Below are 22,825 nucleotides of genomic sequence, written 5' to 3' on the forward strand. Positions count from 1 at the left end.
ACACCTAGCTTATCAGAGGCTTGAAAAGTTGTATGTTTGGTCTCTAGAGTGGAGTAGAGTTTCCAAATTATATACAAAATATCGAGAAATATGAAATATAAAATCACCTTAGTTCATCCATGGTACTAATGTACTATAGATTTACAACATTTTGCAGATAGTAGTCACATTAAGAAAAGAATATCAGAAAAGAATAGCATATAATTTTCATAGGCTGACTTTCATTTATGTCAAATGAATTTAATAATATGAAACACATAAAGAAATTAGATATATAGTTTTAATATAGACATAAAACACAATTACACACAAGGAACAAGAAAATCTATATTTCTTTATTTGAAGTAGGAAATTTTTGAATCTGTTGAAAACAGAAACAAGAAGATGACAATGATTATGAAGAAAACATATACACACAGTAAAGTCCACAGTGATTATAAAGTAATAAGAACTATCTTACAAAAAAAAAAAAAAAAAAAAATATGGTTTTAAACTTATCAGGAAATAAAAAAGAAAATAATAATATGGCAATGTTTTTATTTGACAGTGAACTTGTTTTTATAACAGACACTGTGCTTCCTTTCCTAAATGGAATCAAAACCCTCTTCAGATTTGCATGCTATTAAATTTCGTTGTTAAATTGTTATGTTAATATTAAGAAGTAAACATCTATGTGTGCTATCCAAGAAAGGCAAGCTAACATTTTCACCATGAAAAAAAAAAAAAAAGAAGATAACTGATAATATTAATGAGAACACATAACATCCCTCTGTCTTTGCCACAAGTTGTTTTAATGATTGTACTTAATGACTATTGAGACAGAGTGGTGAAAGGCTAAATGTTACCAAATACCGCTATAATATTCAGAAAGGAATTTTTTTTAAAAAAAATCAATTTCTTAGTCAAGCAGTGCAACTTACTTGATGGAGAGGTAGCATTATTGCTGGTTTATAGATTGTACTACTTGAAAGGTAGTGCAATCTGTATATAACCTTTTTTTAAAGGCTCAACCATAACATATCACAAATGTAAAACATTAAATCAGGATTTTATATCATCCACTCTAAAGCCACAGTATGGCATCTCAGCTCTTCATTTAACAATTTAACAGAATTCTAAAAATACAAAAGCTGTATTTTGTATTTCTAAATAATATCTAAATTCAATTTAAATGAATCCTCTTTTCTTTTCTTTCTTTTTTTTTTTTAATACAAAAAACTGTATCACGAGTCTTATAGTATTTATAAGTACATTAATTATTGTACACCATCCTTCAGTAAACAAGTTATTTAAGCATATATGAAAAGCTGACCTAGGTTATACTTCACATTTGAAGATGATCAGAAGACTGAAAAACAGTAGATATATATATAAACTCCTTTCCTCTTTTTAAATATTCATATATGACTGGTTACAACTAAAGAATGTAGCATTCAGTTATTAAATATAAATATTGTTGCTGGAATGATTCCTGATGCATATGTGATAATGAACTTTCTTTTTTTTTGCACACACTGAGCATTTTTACTTCTATTCTATAAAACTTACCTGTTATTTAATGAATTATCACAAGAATTTGATTTGTCACAACAGATGAAAGCAGTGATGGTAATTCAGCTTTTCCCACTAGTACTATTATCACTATGCTCACTTTCATCATCTCCAAACTGTTCTTCTGCTTCAGCAGTGAAGGTCTGCTCACTTAAAAGTAAGAGTTTTGATCTCTCAGCAGCCAAGGCCGCAACAGAAGAGGCAAAAGCAAAATGCCCTCCAGCTTCTTGGGAACTGTTTTCAGAATTTAGATTGTCTTCATATTCATCTAATTTTGAGCTTGAAGAGAAAATAGCTGCTAGTCCTAGCTCAATATTTTTATTATAATTTAATCTATCAAGATCTTTTTGTTCATTACCACATTCAGAAACTACTTCCTCAGGAAGTTTACCATCTTTTAATGGATACCAAATACGACTTGAAGACAATTTTTGGTAATTGGGATCTACATATGGAATAGCATTTGCATCTTTATACAGTTCATTATCATGTGAAAGTGTACCATTATTCTTTGAAGATGCTTCTAATTCTTCTTTCTTCACTTTCAGTGGAGAATGATACGGAGAAGATAAATGTGAAGCAACTTTATTTTCATCAACACTTTCCTTGTTCAAAAGAAAGTGGTCCTTATCTTTAGTTGTTGGTAATATCTGTTTATTCTTATATTCTTCTGTTTTTACTACAAGAACAGACTTAAGCTCACGGAAAAGGTGGGCAGAAGCTTCTTTTTCATGTTGTAACTGCATCTAAAATAAAAAAAAAATATTGTAATATAAAATCTTATAGTGGAAATATATTTTTTGCATTTCCTCTTATACACTAGTTTCTAAAAATTAAGGAGCAAAGAGAAAAATCACAATAACTCAAAAACAGTAAGATGAATTTTTATGTAATTCAGTGAAAAGCAGTATGATATGAGATGTGAAAGAAACACCCACAAAAATTTAAAAACAAATAGTTTAATTCATTAACAAATCGTTACATGAAAACGACGGTCAAAAAAGATTGTCAAAGCCTTGATAAGGAATGTGATCACCCCCTTGCAGCAATACAGTACTCACAATTGTTTCATACTGTTTATAATGGTGTTCAGGAGCTCTGCTGGTAATAATAACCATTACTCCTACAAACCTCTCTCAAGTCCCTCAAGGTTTAAGGGGAGAGGAGTTAAGAGCAGTCATGTCCACCTAGAGCAGTGGTCACCAAAGTGGTCGATATAACATTGTTAGGGGTCGATAGAAAAATATAAGACATCATTGTACGGGTAATATTTAATTTGGTTAACTTGAATTATCTCCATCCTGAATGACAACGCAATTAAGAGTGAATTGTGGGAACAGCGACATGAATAGGACCTGTAAGATGGAGCAAGGTCATGAAAATAGTTACGGAGGCTAATCAAGTAGGCCAAAATGACGTATTCACCAACAAGCGTCTTTTCTGTTTATCCTGTTATAATTATGTAATAGTAAAATAGAGGGGGGTGGTCAATAAAAAGTCAAGAAACTCTTGAAGGAGTCGACGGTCAAAGAAGTTTGGTGACCCCTGACCTAGAGGATCCCAGATATACATTAGGATTAAGGTTAGATCTGGCTGTCCAGTCCACACTTGAATATATTAGTCTCATCTTCAATATATTAGCCCATAAGCTTTGCTGAATGAGGACAATCATTATTGTCTTGTAAATAAATGCCTCCCCCCTATTGCACTTGCATACGGAAGAACATAAGGGTCCAAGACCTTAATAAGTTGCAGCATGGTTCTGCTAGAAAGCACACACAGGTTGATGCATCCACCCAACGATGATGGGTGGATGCATCAACGTCTCTGCAAACCATCACACTTTCTCTGCCATAAATGTTCCTTTTGCAGATATTAGAGGGATGATAACGTGTCTGGTTCTCTCTAGAACAGAGCATATGTGGTATTGCTTTGTAGAGTAGATCAGGACTCGTCCATAAACAATACTGGCCCTCATTAGTCTTGGGTCCAGTTGATGTGGAGTCTGGCCCATTTCAAGACTACTAGTCACCTAGCATACACACCACCTTCATGAAGCCTTTTGCATGCAGCGGAAGCAGATACTAATGTTCTTATAGCCAACATAAAGTCAGGTTGCTGATTGGGGGATAGCTCCTGTTTCAATGAGCAGATAACTGAAGATATCACTCACTGCAGTAGTAACCTATGGCCTTCCTTTGCTTTATCTTCAGGACACTGTTTGTGACTGTTGGAATTGGTTCCATAGTTTGTGAACCATGGAATTATTCACATGCAACCATCTGGCTACCTCCGCTTAATAAATTAATAAATTTAGTCTTATAATGGCTTGCTACCTGGATTCATTGATTAAACAATGTCTTGCAGCCAAATCCAAGAATTCTGCTATCATGATATGTGTTGTTCATACTCCAAACATAAAATGGAAAGCCACTCCAAAATGTCCGCTTTTATGCTGTGGTTCATTTACATGTACCACTGATAGAATTTGTATATGATAATCAGACTCAGCATGACCTTTTACATAATATACCTGGCTTCCAATAACCCAAGTTATCACGATTTTTCTCTCTTTTTACACACACATATGAAATATTTAATCTTATTTAACAAATGATTTTTGCAATTTTCTTTTTTTTAATTGCTGATAAAATTTCATGTATTATTTGAATATATAATAGAGAAATAAAATATAACAGACAAAAACAATAATAATATTCAAAGTTTTTTTCAACTTGGTTTAACTATAAATTAAAGATGCCAAGAAATCATATTCTTGGTTTCATCCTTTATCCAAGTGTAATCAAACAAAGTTTGCATGTGAAGTAATTTCACGATTAGACTACTTGTATATAGAGGCTAATGACTTCACATCAATCGCCTTGATATTCCATAATACAATGCACATACACTTGGATAAAGGATGAAACCAAGAATATAATTTCTTGGCATCTTTAATTTGTAGCATAAACAAGTGAAAAAAAATTTACAACATCTATCTCTAATCCAGAGTATTTTAGTAATAAGGTGTGATACCTTTTGACTACTTGTATATGGAAATATGATTTCTGCATTACTTCAACTTTGGTATCTGGCTCCTACTGATGAGACCTCAATAAAGGTCAAAACTGGTCTGGGTAGTGGCCCTTCCCATAATGCATCTGGAAGAATAGGTGCATTGCATTATGTAATACTAAGGCAATTGATGTGAAGTCATTAGCCTCCATATACAAGTGGCCTAATCATGAAATTACTTCATGTGCAAATTTTGTTTGCTTATACTTTGATAAAGGATGAAAATAAGAATATAATTTCTTGGATTCTTTAATTTATTGTAATAATACTAAAGCATACATAACTTATTTTAGTACAAATAAGTTATGTTTTAGTAATGTTCTACTGAAACAAAGAAGAGAAAAACAGATGTATATTATAGATGTACATTTGGCAAAAATTATATTCTTGTTTCATCCTTTATCCAGGGGCAAGCAAAGCAAGTTTATGTGTGAAGTATCTTCACAACTCTTCTCAATGATAACTAAAATATGTTACATTCAGACACTTCAGATCAGGGAAAGAAGTAGCCTAGTTATGACGATATTTCATGAATAAACCTTTTTTTTTTGCTTATATTTGGATAAAAGATTATACAAGAAATATAATTTAGCCATGGTATTCAACAATAAGCGCCTCCATAGCTCAGTTGATATCGATGAGCCCTTTAGTTGGAAACACCAGGGTTCGAATCCTGCCTGTGATTCAAAGCCTTTATCTGGTCTTTTCAAATAAATGGTGAGTTTAGTAAGTCTCAATCCAGCAGAAGAGGTTTTTTCCCCCCCCTCTTGGAACCTCTGATTTTTCATCCCTCAGAGCAGGCAAACTGGCCTTGTGAACATACAGATCTGCAGTCATAAACACTTGCCCTTAGGTGATGTAGAAGAGGAGTGATGTGCCGGCTGCATCAATTTGTATGACCTCTAATCAGGAGACTCTACCCATCTTAAGGGTTGGACAGATCGAAGAAGAAAATTTCAACAATAAACATGGAGATAATCTTCTTGATTAGTAAGATAGCAGGAATTTCACATAGAGCAATATGGGCAAACAACAAAATAAGGAAGTGGAGAGAGAAGGTTCTACTAAGAAGAACTGGAGGAATTTTTTTGAGTCATCAGAGAAGGCAGCTGACATAAAAACAAGGAAAAGTAGGTCATTGCTGGAGATCTAAAGCAGAATGGGAAATGAATATTAGCCATATAGAAATGTTTTAGAAAATTTTGACGAAAGAGCAAAGCTAATAATAATAGTAAGTACCTGCTGAATTTCTGTTCAGAACATACACTAGTCACAATAAAACAGGAAGTTAAATTAAATAATTTTCAAACAAAATATTTGCATAAAATCATGAAAGTTATTTTCTTGATCATAAATTAGTAAATAATAATATTTTTTGGTTTACCGATCAAGTGTTGATCAATTTTATTAACTGAACCAACAGATAAGTGTGGCGAAACTAGTTGGTTCAGTTAATAAAATTGATCAACACCTGATCGGTAAACCAAAAAATATTATTATTTGCATAAAATATTTTGGTCCCAGCATGTAAGAAACTGACTTATATAAAATGACTGAGCAAAAATGTCACCAATGCAATTAAAAAAAAAAAAAAAAAGATGCAGATTGAAATGGATTGGACACACATATGGGCAACAGAGAGATTCCAAGAGCAGCTTTGAGATGGATTCTTGAAGGAAAAAAGAGAGTGAAGAGCTGGAGAGAAGCAGAATTAGTGGCACAACACAGAGGTATCTGGAAGAAATGGATCTTGGTCTCATGTACCGTGAGGAATGAAAAGGATAGTAAGCAGGTAAGTATATTTTCATAAACAGGTAAAAAATATGACACTGTTCTTGATTTAACAGCTACTTATCACTAATATCACTGGCCTCATGATTAGTAGCAGTAATAATATTTCATCATGATCAAATTACTGATATGTACCCTGAATGGTGTACAGAACACTATGATAGTACTGCATGAAAAGCTTACATTACTGACTTTCTATTGTCAACAATTTTCCTCCAAATTTGTGTGATATATCAGAATTCTGACACTGGACTTCTAAGGCACCTCTTACTATATCAATACAGCTACATCATGATCTTCCTATAGCATCTTTCCCCCTGACATCAAACACTTTTTCTTTTTCTCTAACTTTTTCTCTTCCATTTGGAAGAGAAAAATATTGACTTTGAAGTTTGTGACTTCCTCAAGAATATCTTAGCATCTCTGGTCCACAAAAATTGGTAATTTTTTTCTGTTTTTGCTTTTCTTGCTTGGTACAACAGATTCTGGTTGAATGGTGTTAAATGTTCAGATAGGAAGATTCGTATATTGTCTTGAAATGCGTTCAGATCCTTGACAACTGATTTTATCAGTCTGCTGGCATTTATGAGATTGTCTCTTGTGAACTTGCTTGTAAGATGAACCATGACTGGTGTAGGTGGTGGCAAACCTTGTGTTTTGTTCTTCCTGGGAATCTGATTTATGGTCTGAATGGCATCGTGCTGTGAGGGGGTGATGTCAATTGTATGGCCTAATTTTAAAACTATGTCTTTGAGGTTTTCTGTAGGTGCAATTTCAGGAAGACTGCTTATGACAAGATCTTCTTTATATTATTGCTGATTTAAAAGTTCGTACTGTAGTTTTAAGGAATTAAGTTCTTGATGGAGTTCGGATGTTTCATCAAATTATGTTGCCCGTCAGTTAGTACATTAACACTAATTTTGATGACTTTTACCGTTTGCAAGACTTCTTCCACTGCTCAACTATTATGGTTAACAAAATCTTCATATTCGCTAGTTTTTTTTTGTTATTTGTTCGTTCTGTTTATCAAAGAGTTCTTGGATCTACTAAGCTAGTTTTTATAGTTTCTAAACTGTTTTCTATTCATATATTTAAAGAATATATTTGAAAATAGTATATTTAAATTATAGGACTCACCTGTATTTTTTTGTCTGTTCAGTTCATCATCTGATTCTGTCATAAGTATAATCGGCTGCACTGTGTGGCAGTGTTTCTTTGTTCTTCCTACAGTAATAGGCACTTCCATTCCTAGCATTTTGCATTGGATTTATGTTGCCAGGTTGTTTCTGAAAGTCCGGTATATGTAAAGTGAAGATTCCTATGGCATTTCCTACAGGTTATGTGATTTCTGTCAGATAATAAATCCTTCAGGTATTTGATGCACTTCATGACTCACTTTCTTCGCTTGAGCAACTGTAGTGTGACTGTAAAGATGGCGATGTCCTTTGTTCTTCGTACATTGTTAATAATAATATTGAGCTGCCAGCAAGAATTTAACTGTAACCTAGTTACAGTTAAATTATAGTTGAATTCAATGAAAAGTGACTTTTCGTTACTTTAGAAATAATCAGACAATTAAGCATCTTACTAATCCACTTATTTGTAAAAAATGTGTATAAAAGTCTGGAATGACTTTTAATGGGATTATATTGATCAAGTGCATATAATAAACAACTATATTATACCAACTAAGGCTGTTAGCATCTTCAGGGTACATAACTGATGTAAGGCACTAAAAAGTAAAAAGCTGTTACAAACTATAATCAACCGATTCCAATTATATTAAACAAAGAACAGAGTGCATACAATACATGCATAGAGCTTGCATGATCTCACTTGTTGTTATTTAGGAATGTACTATAGTTGGCACTGTAATTCAGTTCTGGCGAGTTGAGAGATCTAATAAGGGTGTTCCAGATCACGGGTAAGATTAGTCCTTGATTCCTGTTAAGGTTTTGTATGCAGCGGGCAACTGTTGTGGCCTCTTTAAAAATTAGGGAGTGGAAGCCATCCTCTATGTAAGGAATTGTTCTTCTATCCCACTCTATGGTATGGTTCATTCTTGAGAAATGAAAAGCTAACCCTGATTTTTCTTCTCTGTTATTATTGATGTCACCTATGTGTTCTTTTTTTTGCCTAATTTCAAGGCTCCTTGAAGTTTGGCCGATGTAATTCAAGCCGCAGGAGCATGGTATGTTATAAACCCCAGCATATTTGGAGAAAGGATGGCTAGCTTTTGTAGATCTTAAGAATTGTCTAATCGTCCTGTAGGTTTAAAGGCCACTCTTATTTTATGTGGCCTAAGGAGTCTTGCAATCTTATTGGAAACTGTCCCTAAGTATGGAATGACGATGGTAGAAATATAATGTGTATCATCTTGTTATCTTTGTCGGGGTTCAGAGAAAAGTATCTCATGGACGAATCACAATGACACCAACGATTTAATACGTCACATTGTGAACTGGTCTATAGACTTAAAACGAAGATCGAAATCCATGCATCCACTAACACTTAGACCATATGGTGCTCCTAAGGTACACAAAAATGGAATACCTATGCCCGATTGTAGATGGAATCAATTCGCCAACTTATCTGTTATCTAAACACCTGGCAGGCCTCCTCAAACCACACATCCATAATTCGGATACTTATATATGAAATTTGCAACATTTCGTTGAAAAACTGAACAACATCTCCATCTCCAATACGGATCTACTCGCCAGCCTGGATGTTACATCTCTATTCACTACCATCCCTGTGGAGGAAGTCATCAACATTTTAGGAAATTTGCTCCCACAAGACATTACTTCTCTGTTCAGTCATTGTTTAACATCAAACTTTTTCTTAAGGAATAAAACCATATATCAGCAATTGACTGGCCTTGCAATGGGTACCCACCCCTCTCTCCATCTTATGCTGATCTCTTTATGGAGGATTTTGAAAGTAAAATCTTATCTCAAACAGACCCTAAACCCACAGTATGGTGGAGATACGTGGACGATATCTTTATTGTTCGGAACCACACAAAAAAGGACCTGTTCGATTTTCTTAACAAAATCAACTCTCTACACCACACAATCAAATTCACTCTAGAACTTGAAAAAGATAACCAATTATCATTTCTGGACACTTTAATTAAGAAGCTTCCGAATGGTGGTATCAACCTCTCAGTTTACCGCAAACCTACCAATACAGGACGTTATTTACATTTCACTTCCTGCCACCACATTTCTCAGAAACTTAGTACTGTACACATGCTGAAGAACTGCGCCTCTCTCCTTACAACAGATCAACAAGACCTCCAGGAAGAACTATCCCTGATATCTACCAACCTTACCACGAATGGATTTCCTCGAAGACTTGTCCACAAGATACTTTTCTCTGAACCCCGACAAAGATAACGAGATGATATACGTTATATTTCTACCATCGTCATTCCATACTTAGGGACAGTTTCCAATAAGATTGCAAGACTCCTTAGGCCACATAAAATAAGAGTGGCCTTTAAACCCACAGAGACGATTAGACAATTCTTAAGATCTCCAAAAGCTAGCCATCCTTTCTCCAAATATGCTGGAGTTTATAACATACCCTGCTCGTGCGGCTTGAATTACATCGGCCAAACTTCAAGGAGCCTTGAAATTAGGCAAAAAGAACACATAGGTGATGTCAATAATAACAGAGAAGAAAAATCGGGGTTAGCTTTTCATTTCTCAAGAACGAACCATACCATAGAGTGGGATAGAAGCACAATTCCTTACAGAGAGGATGACTTCCGCTCCCTAATTTTTAAAGAGGCCACAACAGTTGCCTACTGCATACAAAACCTTAACAGGAACCAAGGACTAATCTTACCCATGATCTGGAAGACCCTTATCAGATCTCTCAACTCACCAGAACTGAATTACAGTGGCAACTATAGTACGTTCCTAAATAACAACAAGTGAGATCATGCACGCTCTATGTATGTATTGTACGTGCTCTGTTCTTTGTTTAGTATAATTGGAATCGGTTGATTATAGTTTATAACAGTTTTTATTTTATAGTGCCTTACATCAGTTATGTACCTTGAAGATGCCAACAGCCTTAGTTGGTGAAACTAGTTGGTATAACATAGTTGTTTATTATATGCACTTGATCAATATTATCCCATTAAAAGTCATTCCAGAGCTTTTTGGTCAAGAAAATTAAACGTTTTTTTTTTTTTTTTTTTTTTTTTTTAACATGGGTATTAAAGTTTCATGTTATTAACTGTTGTCAAATGCTGGGCACCTCAACATTGGTTCCTGTTCTTGATACAGATAATCCATACAGAACATACAGATCAGCAGTCTTTCCACCATCTATAAAGTAAACTCTTAAAACTTTTATATGGCCTTGTCATTTGCGATATGCAACAAGGCATATATAATTATTGGTTTCATGGCAGGAAACAGCAAAGACAAAATTGCAGATTGAATGGTAATATCCTAGTGCTAAAGTACAATTAATAAAAACCTTTCTGTAGGTGCAATAGATAAAGCCAAGTGTATATAAATAAACCATTTATATTATTATTATTATTATTATTATAAAAACCTCCATGGAGTCAAAGCCTCATTGTGGGAGGTCCACTGTTATACACACAGTTTATCATACTGTGCCTTAAATATATTCACTGTCTCTGCACACACACCACACTCTCGGGCAAAGCATTCCAATCACTCACCACTCTCCATGCAAAAAACCTGCTCCTCACTCCCTTGCTCACACCCTCCTTATACAGTTTCCAAGAATGATCTCTTGTTCTCCTGCTATCCTCAACCATTCTGTGTAAAACCTCCCTGACATTAATCTGGTAATAACCACTTAACAGCTTATATGTCTCAATCATATCCCCCCCCCCCTCCTATTTTCCACCAATTTCTGCAAATTGTATTTTGTCAATCTGACTTCATACTCTACATTCCAGAGATCAGAAACCACCTTAGTCAATTGCCTCTGAATCTACTCAACGCAATTTCATCTTTTTGAAAACCAGGTGACCAGATCTGTGCACAGTAATCCATATGTGGCCTGATCAAAGCCTTATACAAAGGAACCATAATCTCCTTACTTCTATAAGTCAATGTCCTCTGCATCATTCCCATTATCCGCTGTGTTGTCTTCACTATTTTAGTAACATGTCCCTGAAATTTTAGGTCCTTGTCTACATTCACTCCCAGATCTCTCATTTCCTCTACCTCTTCCAAGATATTCGCACCGATTGTGTACTTTACATCCCATCTCTGCTTCTCAAATTTCAAAACCTTACACTTTGAAACATTGAATTGACATCCCCACTTATTTACCCATTCAGACAGTGTATTCAAGTCCTCTTGCAAAGCTACAGCATCCCCACTACTCCTGATAGCTCTGCCCAACTTTGCATCATCTGCAAACAACTGCACATTACCATTCAGACCTCTCCAGATATCATTTACATACAAATTAAACAGCAATGGACCCAAAACAGACCCTTGAGGTACACCACTAGTAACTTTCCTCTTCTGGGATATCGCTCCTCCATAGACAACTCGCTGATACCTATCAGACAACCAATTTCCAATCCAGTGAACCAATCTTGTTCAGCCCCATCCGTTCCAATTTAATTACCAGCTTGTCATGTGGCAATTTATCAAACGGCTTTGCAAAATCTAAATATACCACTGTATATGCAATACCTTTATCCAACGCATTTGTCACTTTATTATAAAAAGTAAGCAGGTTGCTAAAGCAGGATCTTCCTTTAGTAAATCCATGCTGGCCGCCAAAGAGTATTTTTCTGTTGTCAACCCAATTCTGAACTTTATTCCTAACTAACTTCTCTAATACCTTGACCACAACTCCAGACACACAGACTGGTCTATAATTCAAAGCCTTACTCTTATCACCTCCCTTATGAATTGGAACAATTTTACCCTCTTTCCACTCTTTTGGAACTTGACCCAATGAGAGACTCATGTTGAAAAGATATACAAAAGCTGTTGTTAACTCTTTAGCACATTCCCTCAAGACACGTGGTGAAATAGCATCAAGTCCCACAGCCTTATTTACATCAAGTCTATTCAATTCCTCATATATGTCCTGTTCACTTACTAACAGTTCCTCCTCCTCCTTTCCCACTGCTTTCAAGTTCTGCATGATGCCACATTCACAAGAATGAAATACCTTTAGAAATTGCTCACTAAATATCTCAACTGTATCCTCCGCAGCGGTTATCGTTCCTCCATTTTCACCAATCAATCCCATCCTACCATAATCATTCTTTCTTCTACTGGCGACATATCGAAAAAACTCCTTAGGATTTTTTTTGGCCGCTTTAGCTAACTGCTACTCATACTGCATTTTTGCTACCCTTATCAAGCTAGTCACCTTCCTCGCCTGCTCTTTGTACTTCTCATGCAACTGGTTGTTATAAATACTCATTTTGTGTTTCTTCCATAATACCTTCTTCTTCCAGATTGCATACCTTATCTCTTGATTCATCCATTTTACCCACTTTATTTACCCTCTTGACCCTTGGAATACACTCTGATATTGCCTCCACCAAATAGTTCTTGAGTATGGCCCAAGCAGCATTGATATCCTTTCCATCCAGTTCCTCTTTCCAATTTATTATCGCAAGCTGTTTCCTGAGCTTTTTGTAATTACCACTCTTATAAATCCACATATATCCCTTTCTAACAGACATCCTCGAATGACTGGTCACCCTGCACATGATCACCTCGTGGTCACTCTCACCAACTGGTGGAAGATTTGACACCTCATTTATAATAACATCATCTGATGAGATGATCAAATCCAATACTCTTGATCCTCGTGTACTCTCTGTTACGTGCTGCCTAAGGTAATTATCTTTCAAAAACTCCAAGAATTCATTTTCTTTACCCCCAGATGCAGTCTCTTGCTTCCAGTCTATATTACCATAATTAAAGTCGCCCATAATGATAACTCATTTCTTGCAAACTAGGCCAATTTGCCTATACATTTCCTTCTCATTACCCTCCATATTACTATAGCAACACCCAACTAAATATTTCATCCTGTTTACTTCTACCTAACACCATACCGCCTCAAAACCGTGACCACTATTCGCACCTTGCAATTCCACCTTAGATGGGCACAACTCATCTGCTACCATTGACAGTACTCCTCCTCTCTTTCTTCCCTGTCTATCTTCACGAAAAATATCATATCCGTTCATATGGTTTATGAAAAAAAAGTATTGTTTTCTACTTAATTACTATATTTTTTCTATAAAACTGGCTAATATTGTAAACATGACTGCCAACATCTGTAATAAGATTTTAACTTTTTGTGGACATAATTATTATATAAAAATACTTCTAGGTTGGCAAGGCTATTTTATTAATGTATGTTCTGATGAAACAGCCCTGCCAATTTAAAATTGGCAGGGCTGTTTCATCAGAACATCAGAAATTTATTAACTCAGAGCAATCTGACCAATAAATGTCAGATTGCACTCTGAGGAATTCCTCACTCACACACACACACAAACTAATACGTTTTATTTTAGATCCTGAAAAAAAAAAAGCATTACTTAATTATTTTAAACAATGAATAATTTTTTGAATGAAACTGTAAAAGAGAAAACCAGGAATCAAATGCTGTTTACCTTATCTTCTAACCAGGGTGAAATATTTGCATTTGTATCTTTAGTATCCTCTTCATCTTCACCTTCAATTACTGCTTCAAAAACCTAAAATAAAAGTAAAGAGCATAACTATGCATATTCCAAATTTCAGATAAACAATTTATTTCCAAACCTATATGAAGATGAGAGAGAGAGAGATGAAGATGAAGAGAGAGAGAGAAAAGCTTAAAAACATTACATTTGAATACAGGAATACAGGGAAATCAGAAGTTGGAGAATTGGGTAGTGGGAGACATGGTGAGATGTGTGTGTGTGTGTGTGTGTAGTGGAGAAGAGTAGTGTCTTCCCACGATGAAGATCAGCATAATCAGTGATAATGAAAAACTGAATTGGACATATTGGATTTTATTATCTTATTAGTATCAACAAATACAAAATTGCAGATTGGATGGTAATATTTTAGTGTTAAAGTAAAATTAATAAATTGCATTTTATTTAGCACTAGGATATTAAGCAATGAATTATGCCAAAAATCTCATTAGGTTATATACACTGCCCTTAAAAAAAAAAAAAAAAAACATAGGATACCATCTTATTGCAGAAAAATGTATATAAAAGAGACCAATGATTTATGGTGGAATGGACTCTAGATGAATGAGGGTAACCAGTGGAGTGTCTCAGGGCTCTATACTAGGACCTCTACTCCCTAATTTGTATATTAATGATATAGGGAATAATTTAAGGGGGGGGGATATCCAGTGGTTTAATGATGATACAAAACTGGAGTGGGCAATAGTTGATAAAAATAATGTAGATATCCTGTACGATGATTTAAATAAATTGGCACTGTAGTCACAGGATAATGGTTGTCAATTTAATGTTGATAAACGTAAGGTTATGCACACTTCAGGTTGAAAAGATTACATACTGTATACAACATTAATAGTAATGGATCACAGAAAATTTATGAGGCTAAGGACTTGGGGGTAATGGTGAACAGAGTTGAAATATTGAAGTTCAGAGTTGAAAGATATTGTTAAAGAGTATACTGACTAATAAAGACAGGGAGGTTATGTTCACCTTTTATTAGTGCTTAAATTAAGTTTTGCTGGCCTACACAGAGATCATGTTTTTTAAGTAGTGCATACTAAGGAAACCTTGATATTCTTATAATCTCTCTAGTAAATTTTAGCAATGTTTTAAAAGTTTCTTTTTATATTTTATTATAAAACATGGCTCAGTCTGTAATATCCTACAACTGAATAAAAGTATTTATTTTTTAACATTTGAGTTATAATAAATTACAAGCATCTGAAGCAATTTTTTAATTATTAACTGAATTTTAATTATATGAATGCCATATATATATATTAGAAACAAAAATTATGAAATTTATATTTTCATTTATATAAAAATAAAGCTTAATGAGACAAATGAAATTTAGTGGAGAGTTCAAATACTTGGTTCGAACTTATTGAATTTAAACTTTAATGAGAACAGCTCAAGCCAGACTGCTGGAATGTGATTGCAGTGAACCAAATGAGACCTTAATGGAGGCAAGAGACACATTTTGTTTAAAACTCTCTTTAGATTTTTTTAGTTATTGAAAAATTAATTATGGAAAAGACCTGCACTTATCCACGATAATACAATGACAGAAATACAAAAGTAAGAAGAAAAAAAAAGGTTATTAAAAAATTCTTGTACCCTCTAATGATCTTTCAAGGGGGCAGGTTTAACACACTTTGTGAAACATTGTCCTATGCTAATGTTCTTTAATTTATCATCATCATCATCATCAAATTCCTGCCATGTACCCACAAGGGGTGTACAGGATATGATAGTACTACATGAAAAAATTATATCATTACTAACTTCCTATCTACAATTTTCCTCCAAATCAGTCTGTTACTTGTCAAGACTCTGACATTATCAGATCTTATATTTCTATCGCCTAAGGCACTTTGTACCATATCAATCCACCTATATCTTGGTCTTCCTCTGGGTCGTTTTGCTGCCAACCTGGCAGAGAACACTTGTTTTGCTAATATTTCTTCGCCCATTCTGTTTAAGTGACCATACAGCCTGAGATTAGCTCTGCTAACGCATTCCTGGATGTTGACAATGTCAAGTTCTTTCCTAATATCCTCGTTTTTAATATGATATTGCCATTGATGCCATCTGTTCATGCCTATAATCTTTCTCAGGACTCTCATATCTGCGGTCTCTAGTCTTTGGTCAAGTGTTTTACTTCTGACCCAGCTCTCATATTAATAAGTTAAAACTGGTTTGAACACTGTCTTGTATACAGCTAATTTAGTGTTCCGACTAATTTCTCTCTTATTCCATATGAATTTATTCAATTGACTTCCCACCATACCAGCTTTGCTGATTCTGTTGTCTATTTCTATATTTAATTTACCATCTTCACTAAAAATCGTGCCTAAGTAGCTGAAATGTTGTACTTGTTCCACAGGTTCTCCATTCACAACACAGTTGACATTTTCAATGATTCTGCCTATTTTCATTGTCTTTGTCTTTTTATTGCTGACCTTCATACCATAACTATTACAACAGCTATTCAATTTAGTCACAGAATCTTGCAGACTTGTAGCAGATTTATTTAGAAGTATAACATCATCCGCATAAAGCAAAGAGCTAACATGAACATCTCCAATTTTGATATCATGTTTAATACTACTTTCCTTCATAATGTGATCCATATAGATAATGAATAACAGAGAGGATAATGAACATCCTTGTCTCACACCAGATTTAACATTAAATCTGGTGTGAGACAGATTTAACATTAAACCATCTTGTCTCACACCAGATTTAACATTAAACCATCTTCCTGTACTTCCTTCAATTCTCACTGCTGATTTACAACTCAAATAAAGACTAAGTATTGCTTGATATAATGCCCCATTGACACCATATAACTGCAGCGTATTGAATAGCTTCTCTCTTGGCACCTTATCATATGCCTTTTCCAAATCGACAAAACTTAAATACAGTTCTTTGTTATATTCCCATGCTTTCTCGACTATTTGTCGTAAAGTGAAGATCTGATCCTGACAGCCTCTATTTGGCCTGAATCCAGCTTGTTCTTCACCAAGCTTTTCTTCCACAATTCTTCTCAACCGTTTCTCAAGTATACTTGCATAGATTTTGCCAGGAACACTCAGTAGGGAAATACCTCTGTAATTCTCACATTCAGTTTTATTTCCCTTTTTATATATGGGTACTATGAGAGCTCTACTCCAATCAGCAGGAATTCGTCCCTCTGTCCAGGCTTTCTGAACTATGCAGTGCAGCCACTGTAAGACTCTTATACCACCATACTTCAGCATTTCTGGTCTAATATCATCTATGCCTGCTGCCTTTCCACATTTCAAGCCTTTGATGGCTTTTTCTACTTCAAGTATGGATATGTATTCCTGCCTGCATGCCTGGTCAGTGTTTTTTACCACTGTGCTATCATCACTGCTTGTTTCATTTAGCAGTTTTTCAAAGTAATTACTCCATACTTCAAGGATATCTTTTTCTCCAGTTTTCATGTCACCTTTATCATCTCTAACTCCTTTTACAGCACTCTTTCCTCCATTCCTAAGCTTCTTCAACAACCTCCAGAATATTTTGCCACTTCTTGATATTTATTTTCTATATTCTTGCCAAAGTCCTCCCATGACTTTTGTTTAGCTAGTTTTATGCAGTGTTTAGCATTCTTGCATTTGTCTCTATATTCTCTAAGAGCACAAGCTGACTTATTTGACAGGAACTTTTGATATGCTTTCTTCTTTTCCTTCACTGCCTCTTTAACTTCCTGTGTCCACCAGGGAGTTCTGATTTTTTTTATCCTTGCAGACAACCTCACCACATGCCTCTCTGGCAGAATCAATCAATGTTTTCTTCAGAGTTTGCCACTGAATCTCCAAGGTTTGATTCCTGTTCTCAAACTCTTTCATTTTTTCTTCAATAATCTTTGTGTATTTTAGTCTACAGCTCACATCTGAGAGCTGCTCGACTTTTATTCGCTTTAAAACTTTCTTACATGTTATTCAATTTTATCCTGCTCAAGATTAAATAGTGATCACTTCCAATTTCAAATCCTCTGTACACTCTGGTGTCCTGCACCAGGGAGAAAATATCACTATCAACAATAACATAGTCAATGAGACTTTTCTTATTCCTAGCCTCTTCTCTCCATGTGAATTTGTGCACATTTTTATGTTGGAACATGGTGTTAGTAATAACCAGTCCATGTCCTGAGCAGAAATCCAACAGAAATTTGCCATTATTATTAGCTTTGCTCTTTTCTCCAAATTTCCCAAAAAATATTTTTGTATGTCTCACAATCATTTCCTACTCTGCTATTTAGATCCCCAACAAAGACCAACTTTTCCTTTTTCATTGTGTCAGTTGCTTTTTCTAAAGCCCCAAAAAATTCCTCCACTTCTACCTTAGTAGAACCTTCTGTGGGACCATAGGTACAAATAAGTCTCATTGTCCAGTTCCCCATACTCATATTTGCCCACATTACTCTACTTGAGACTGACAGCCATTCAAGAAGATTAGCGTATTTTGTGTTGAATACTATGGCTACTCCTTCTTTTCCTTGATTGTCATTGCCTGAATATAACATTTTGTATTTATTGCTCAGAAAGATCTCACCAGTTTTGGTCTTTTTTGTTTCAGTCACCCCTATTATTTCGATCTGGTACTTATCTAATTCCTCAGCTAGCTCCATTTCTTTGCCAATCAGGCTTCTTACGTTGATAGTACCGATCTTTAACTCTGGTGATGTTGAGTTGGGGTTTGTTTTCAGATTTGTTCCAGTAGCTGACTTTTCGCTGTTTGCCCTGGTTCCTTGGCAAAAACAATGGGGGCCTTGTTGAACCGAGCGACACCCCAGCCGGCATGAAATTTTGTCATGTTGTACCATCATTTATTTATTTTGGTTTAACCAATAAGAATACAATTTGGTCGGCTAAATCCCAAATTGCCAGCCCATCCTTGTTCGTTCAGTATCCAAGTAGATACCCAACAGGGTACACCACGAGAAGGTGAGGATTGGACATTAGGTCAGAAGCCCTGGTCGGTTCTCCGCATTCCTTTAAAGGCTATGTGGAGGTCTCCTCTCAGTTATACAGATTTGACCCTTAAGCACCCCTTCTATAATTTAAGGTTTTATTATTATTATTATGGGTCAGTAGACTCATCGTGGGAGATCCAAACTATCAAAACAATATCAATCATATCTCTTCTTGAATTCATTTACGGACGAAGAACTAACAACTGAGTCAGGCAATGCATTCCACTCATTCACCACCCTCCAAGCAAAAAATCTAGTTCTCACCCCCTTGTTAACCACACTTTTCCTTAATTTCCAGGGATGACATCTTGTTCTTACATCACTATCACACAGCTGAAATATTTCCCCTGCATCAATCTTATAAAAAACTTTTAGTAATTTAAATGTTTCTATCATATCCCCTCTTCTCTGCCTATCAACCAATCTGCAATCCATAAGCTCTCGATCTATCAATTTAGGGAGCATTTTTTACATCACTCACCAACTTAGTCACCCCCTCTGAACCCTCTCCACAGCCTCCTCATCTACAAGGAATCCAGGTAAAAGACTTGAACACAATAATTCAAATGTGGAAGTATCAATGCCTTATAAAGGGGAATAATAACCTCTTTATCTCTGGATGTCAGTGTGTTCTTCAATAACCAAGTAATCCTATGTGCCATCATGGACACTTTAGCAATGTGTGCCCTCTGAACTTCATCTCCCTATCCACCAACACCCCCAAGTCCTTAGCCTCATTAATCTCTTGGAGTACTGTTCTTCCGTCAATGTGGTACACAGCTAGTAATCTTTTAATCCCAAAATGCGTAACTTTACACTTTTCCACATTGAACTGACATCCATTACCTTTTGCCCATTTCTGAAAACTCTCAACATCAACTTGATTTTTTATTGTGCTAACCAACTTTGCATCATCAGCAAACAACTGAATATCTCCCTTCAAGCCATTTCCTATATCATTTATGTACAAATTAAACAATAATGGCCCAAGCACGGAGCTCTGAGGCACACAACTGATCACCTGCCTCATCCTGGACTCTGCTCCTCCATACACTACTTTATGGTATCTCTCCATGAGCCATTCTCTTAACCATATCACCAGTTTAGTATCCATTCCCATCCTCTAATTTTCGCAACAGTATTCCATGGGGTATCCTGTCAAAAGCCTTAGCAAAATACAGAAGTATCACTGTGTAACCATTCCCCTTGTCCAACTCAGATGTCATTCTATTATAAAAAGTTAATAAATTGCTATGGCAGGATTGACCTTTAACAAAACCATGTTGAGCCCTATTGAGTATCATATTCTGATCCACCAACTTTTCCAATATTTTTACCACCACTCCTGAGATGGTGATTGGTCTGTAATTAACTACCACAGTCTTAGAGCCACCTTTATGCAATGGAACCACTTTGCCTTCCTTCCACTCCCTAGGGACCATACCAGAGTTCAAACTTAAGTTAAATAACCAAGTAAGAGGCATTGACAATTCCCTTGCACATTCACGCAACACCCGAGCTGATATTCATCTAAACCTACAGCAGTGTTTGCATTTAAATTCTGCAATATACCAAGTACCTCTGATTTATTAACTTCAATTCTCACATTAGTTATTGCTACAGGTACAGAGATATCCTCACTTGGGTGATAGACTTTTAAAAAGTGGTCACTCAGCAACTTTACTTTATATCTGAAATGGTCACCTCAATACCATTAGCATCCACTAAGGTCATTCTTCCTTTGACTTGCCACATAGCAGAAGAACTCTTTGGGATTACCCTTGATCTCCTTGCCTAAGGTCTTCTCATAATCGTTTTCCTTGCAAATTCTCCATAAAATTTTCTTTTTTTGCAGATCGAGCCTGATACTACTACTCATCCATCTAACGCCTACCTTGTCCGTTTTCCTTGCCATGGGAATACATTCTGATATTGCCTTCCTTAGATACCAGTGGTTCCTTTCTTATGACTTTTAGATGCTAATCCTATTTCAAAGTGAATGCACATGCCATGAAGATATGCTCACACGAGTGCACCTCTGTGGTGAAAAAAAAAAAAAAAAACTGTCAAGGTTTGGTAACACCGAGGAAATTAATGGTTTCATATCTTTTGACTCAAATTTCTTCAATTCAACTTAGCTGATAGAAACAATTTCATATTACTTTTGTTTAGCAACACTGTACATTATTATGCATATTCTTGTAACAAGAAATTCAAATTAATTTTTTTTTCAAAATGGAATATCAAGTTTTTTTCCGATTCAGATTTCTTAAAAACTATTAAAGATATAAGGTAGTATAAAGGGGATATATTAATTTTAAGCAGTCCAGATTTTTTTTTTTTTTTTTTTTTTTTTTTTTTTTTTTTTAATAATTTAACCATATTTAGTTTTTGTAAAATTCCAAAATCCAGGCAGTGAAGTTATTACTTTGTACAATTTTGAATTTGAACATGAAAAATGATTCAGTTTAAATCAAAATTGAGATGACTTAATTTTTTAATCAAGATCTGAAATATCAAACTTGAATCCATATAAGTATCATATTATAACTTACTATAATAATGAGACTTATTACAAGGTTTGAAAGATGGGCAAAATGAATCTAAAGATGCTAAGCATTTTACAAAATGAACCTAAGAATGGTCAGTACATAAAAGACAATTACAAGAAGTAAATGTCCAAGATAACTATAAGAGATTTTTTATGTATGTCATTTTAAATATTTTCCTAGAGAGAGAGAGAGAACTAATAGTGTATTCACTTTCGGTACAAGTATTACTTTATTATGATATTTATAATACAATGCAAATTCATATCAATTTAACTCTCACTATAACAACCTAATGAAAAGCCTTAGTCAAGCTCACAGCATCAGCTACTAAAGAAAATTCACTACAGTAAATTATATATTTAGTTTAATCATTTATCCAAGGGGTGCTTAAGGGTCAAAGCTATATAACTGAGAGTAGACCTCCACATAGCCTTTAAAGGAATGTGGAGAACCAACCAGGGCTTCTGACCTAATGTCCAATCCTCACCTTCTCGTGGTGCATCCTGTTGGGAATTTACCTGGATAGTGAACGAACGAGAATGGGCTGCCAATTTGGGATTAGCCAACCAAATTGTGTTCTCATTGGCTAAAACTAAAATACAAAATGATGGTACAACATGACAAAATTCCATACCGGCTGGGGAATCGCCCGGTTAAAAAACAAAGCCCCCGTTGCTTTCGCCAGGGAACCAGTGCAAACAGCGAAAAGTCAGCTACTGGAACAAATCTAAAAAACACACCCCAACTCAACATCACCACAGTTAAAGATCGGTACTATCGACATAAGAAGACTGAATAGCAAAGAAATGGAGCTAGCTGAGGAATTAGATAAGTATCAGATCGACATAATCAGGGTGACTGAAACAAAAAAGACAAAAACTGGTGAGATCTTTCTGAGCAATAAATACAAAATGTTATATTAAGGCAATGACAATCAAGGAAAAGAAGGAGTAGCCATAGTATTCAACACTAAATACGTGGCTAATCTTTTTGAATGGCAGGCAGTCTCAAGTAGAGTGATGTGGGCAAATATGAGAATGGGGAACTGGATAATGAGACTTATTTGTGCCTATGGTCCCACAGAAGGTTCTACTAAGGTAGAAGTGGAGGAATTTTTTTGATGCT

The 22,825-nt window shown here is 35.2% G+C and overlaps 1 protein-coding gene across 1 annotated transcript in view; it reads right to left on the reverse strand.

Annotated features, from left to right (window-relative positions):
* Positions 1-318: 318 nt before the first annotated feature.
* The window catches only part of LOC150108353 (vezatin-like), a 181,970-nt gene continuing 159,463 nt past the window's right edge, over positions 319-22,825 (reverse strand). The window contains exons 12-13 of the mRNA XM_090415753.1: positions 14,075-14,158; positions 319-2,297 (exon numbers count right to left, since the gene is read on the reverse strand). Coding sequence (XP_090271879.1) covers positions 1,614-2,297; positions 14,075-14,158 — 768 coding nt within the window. The 3' untranslated portion in view covers positions 319-1,613. The remainder of the gene's footprint in view (positions 2,298-14,074; positions 14,159-22,825) is intronic.

Source organism: Typopeltis vanoorti, chromosome 3, assembly GCF_054136105.1.
Source record: "Typopeltis vanoorti isolate ZY-2024b chromosome 3, IOZ_Tvanoo_1.0, whole genome shotgun sequence".
In the NCBI taxonomy this organism is placed as follows: Eukaryota; Metazoa; Arthropoda; class Arachnida; order Uropygi; family Thelyphonidae; genus Typopeltis; species Typopeltis vanoorti.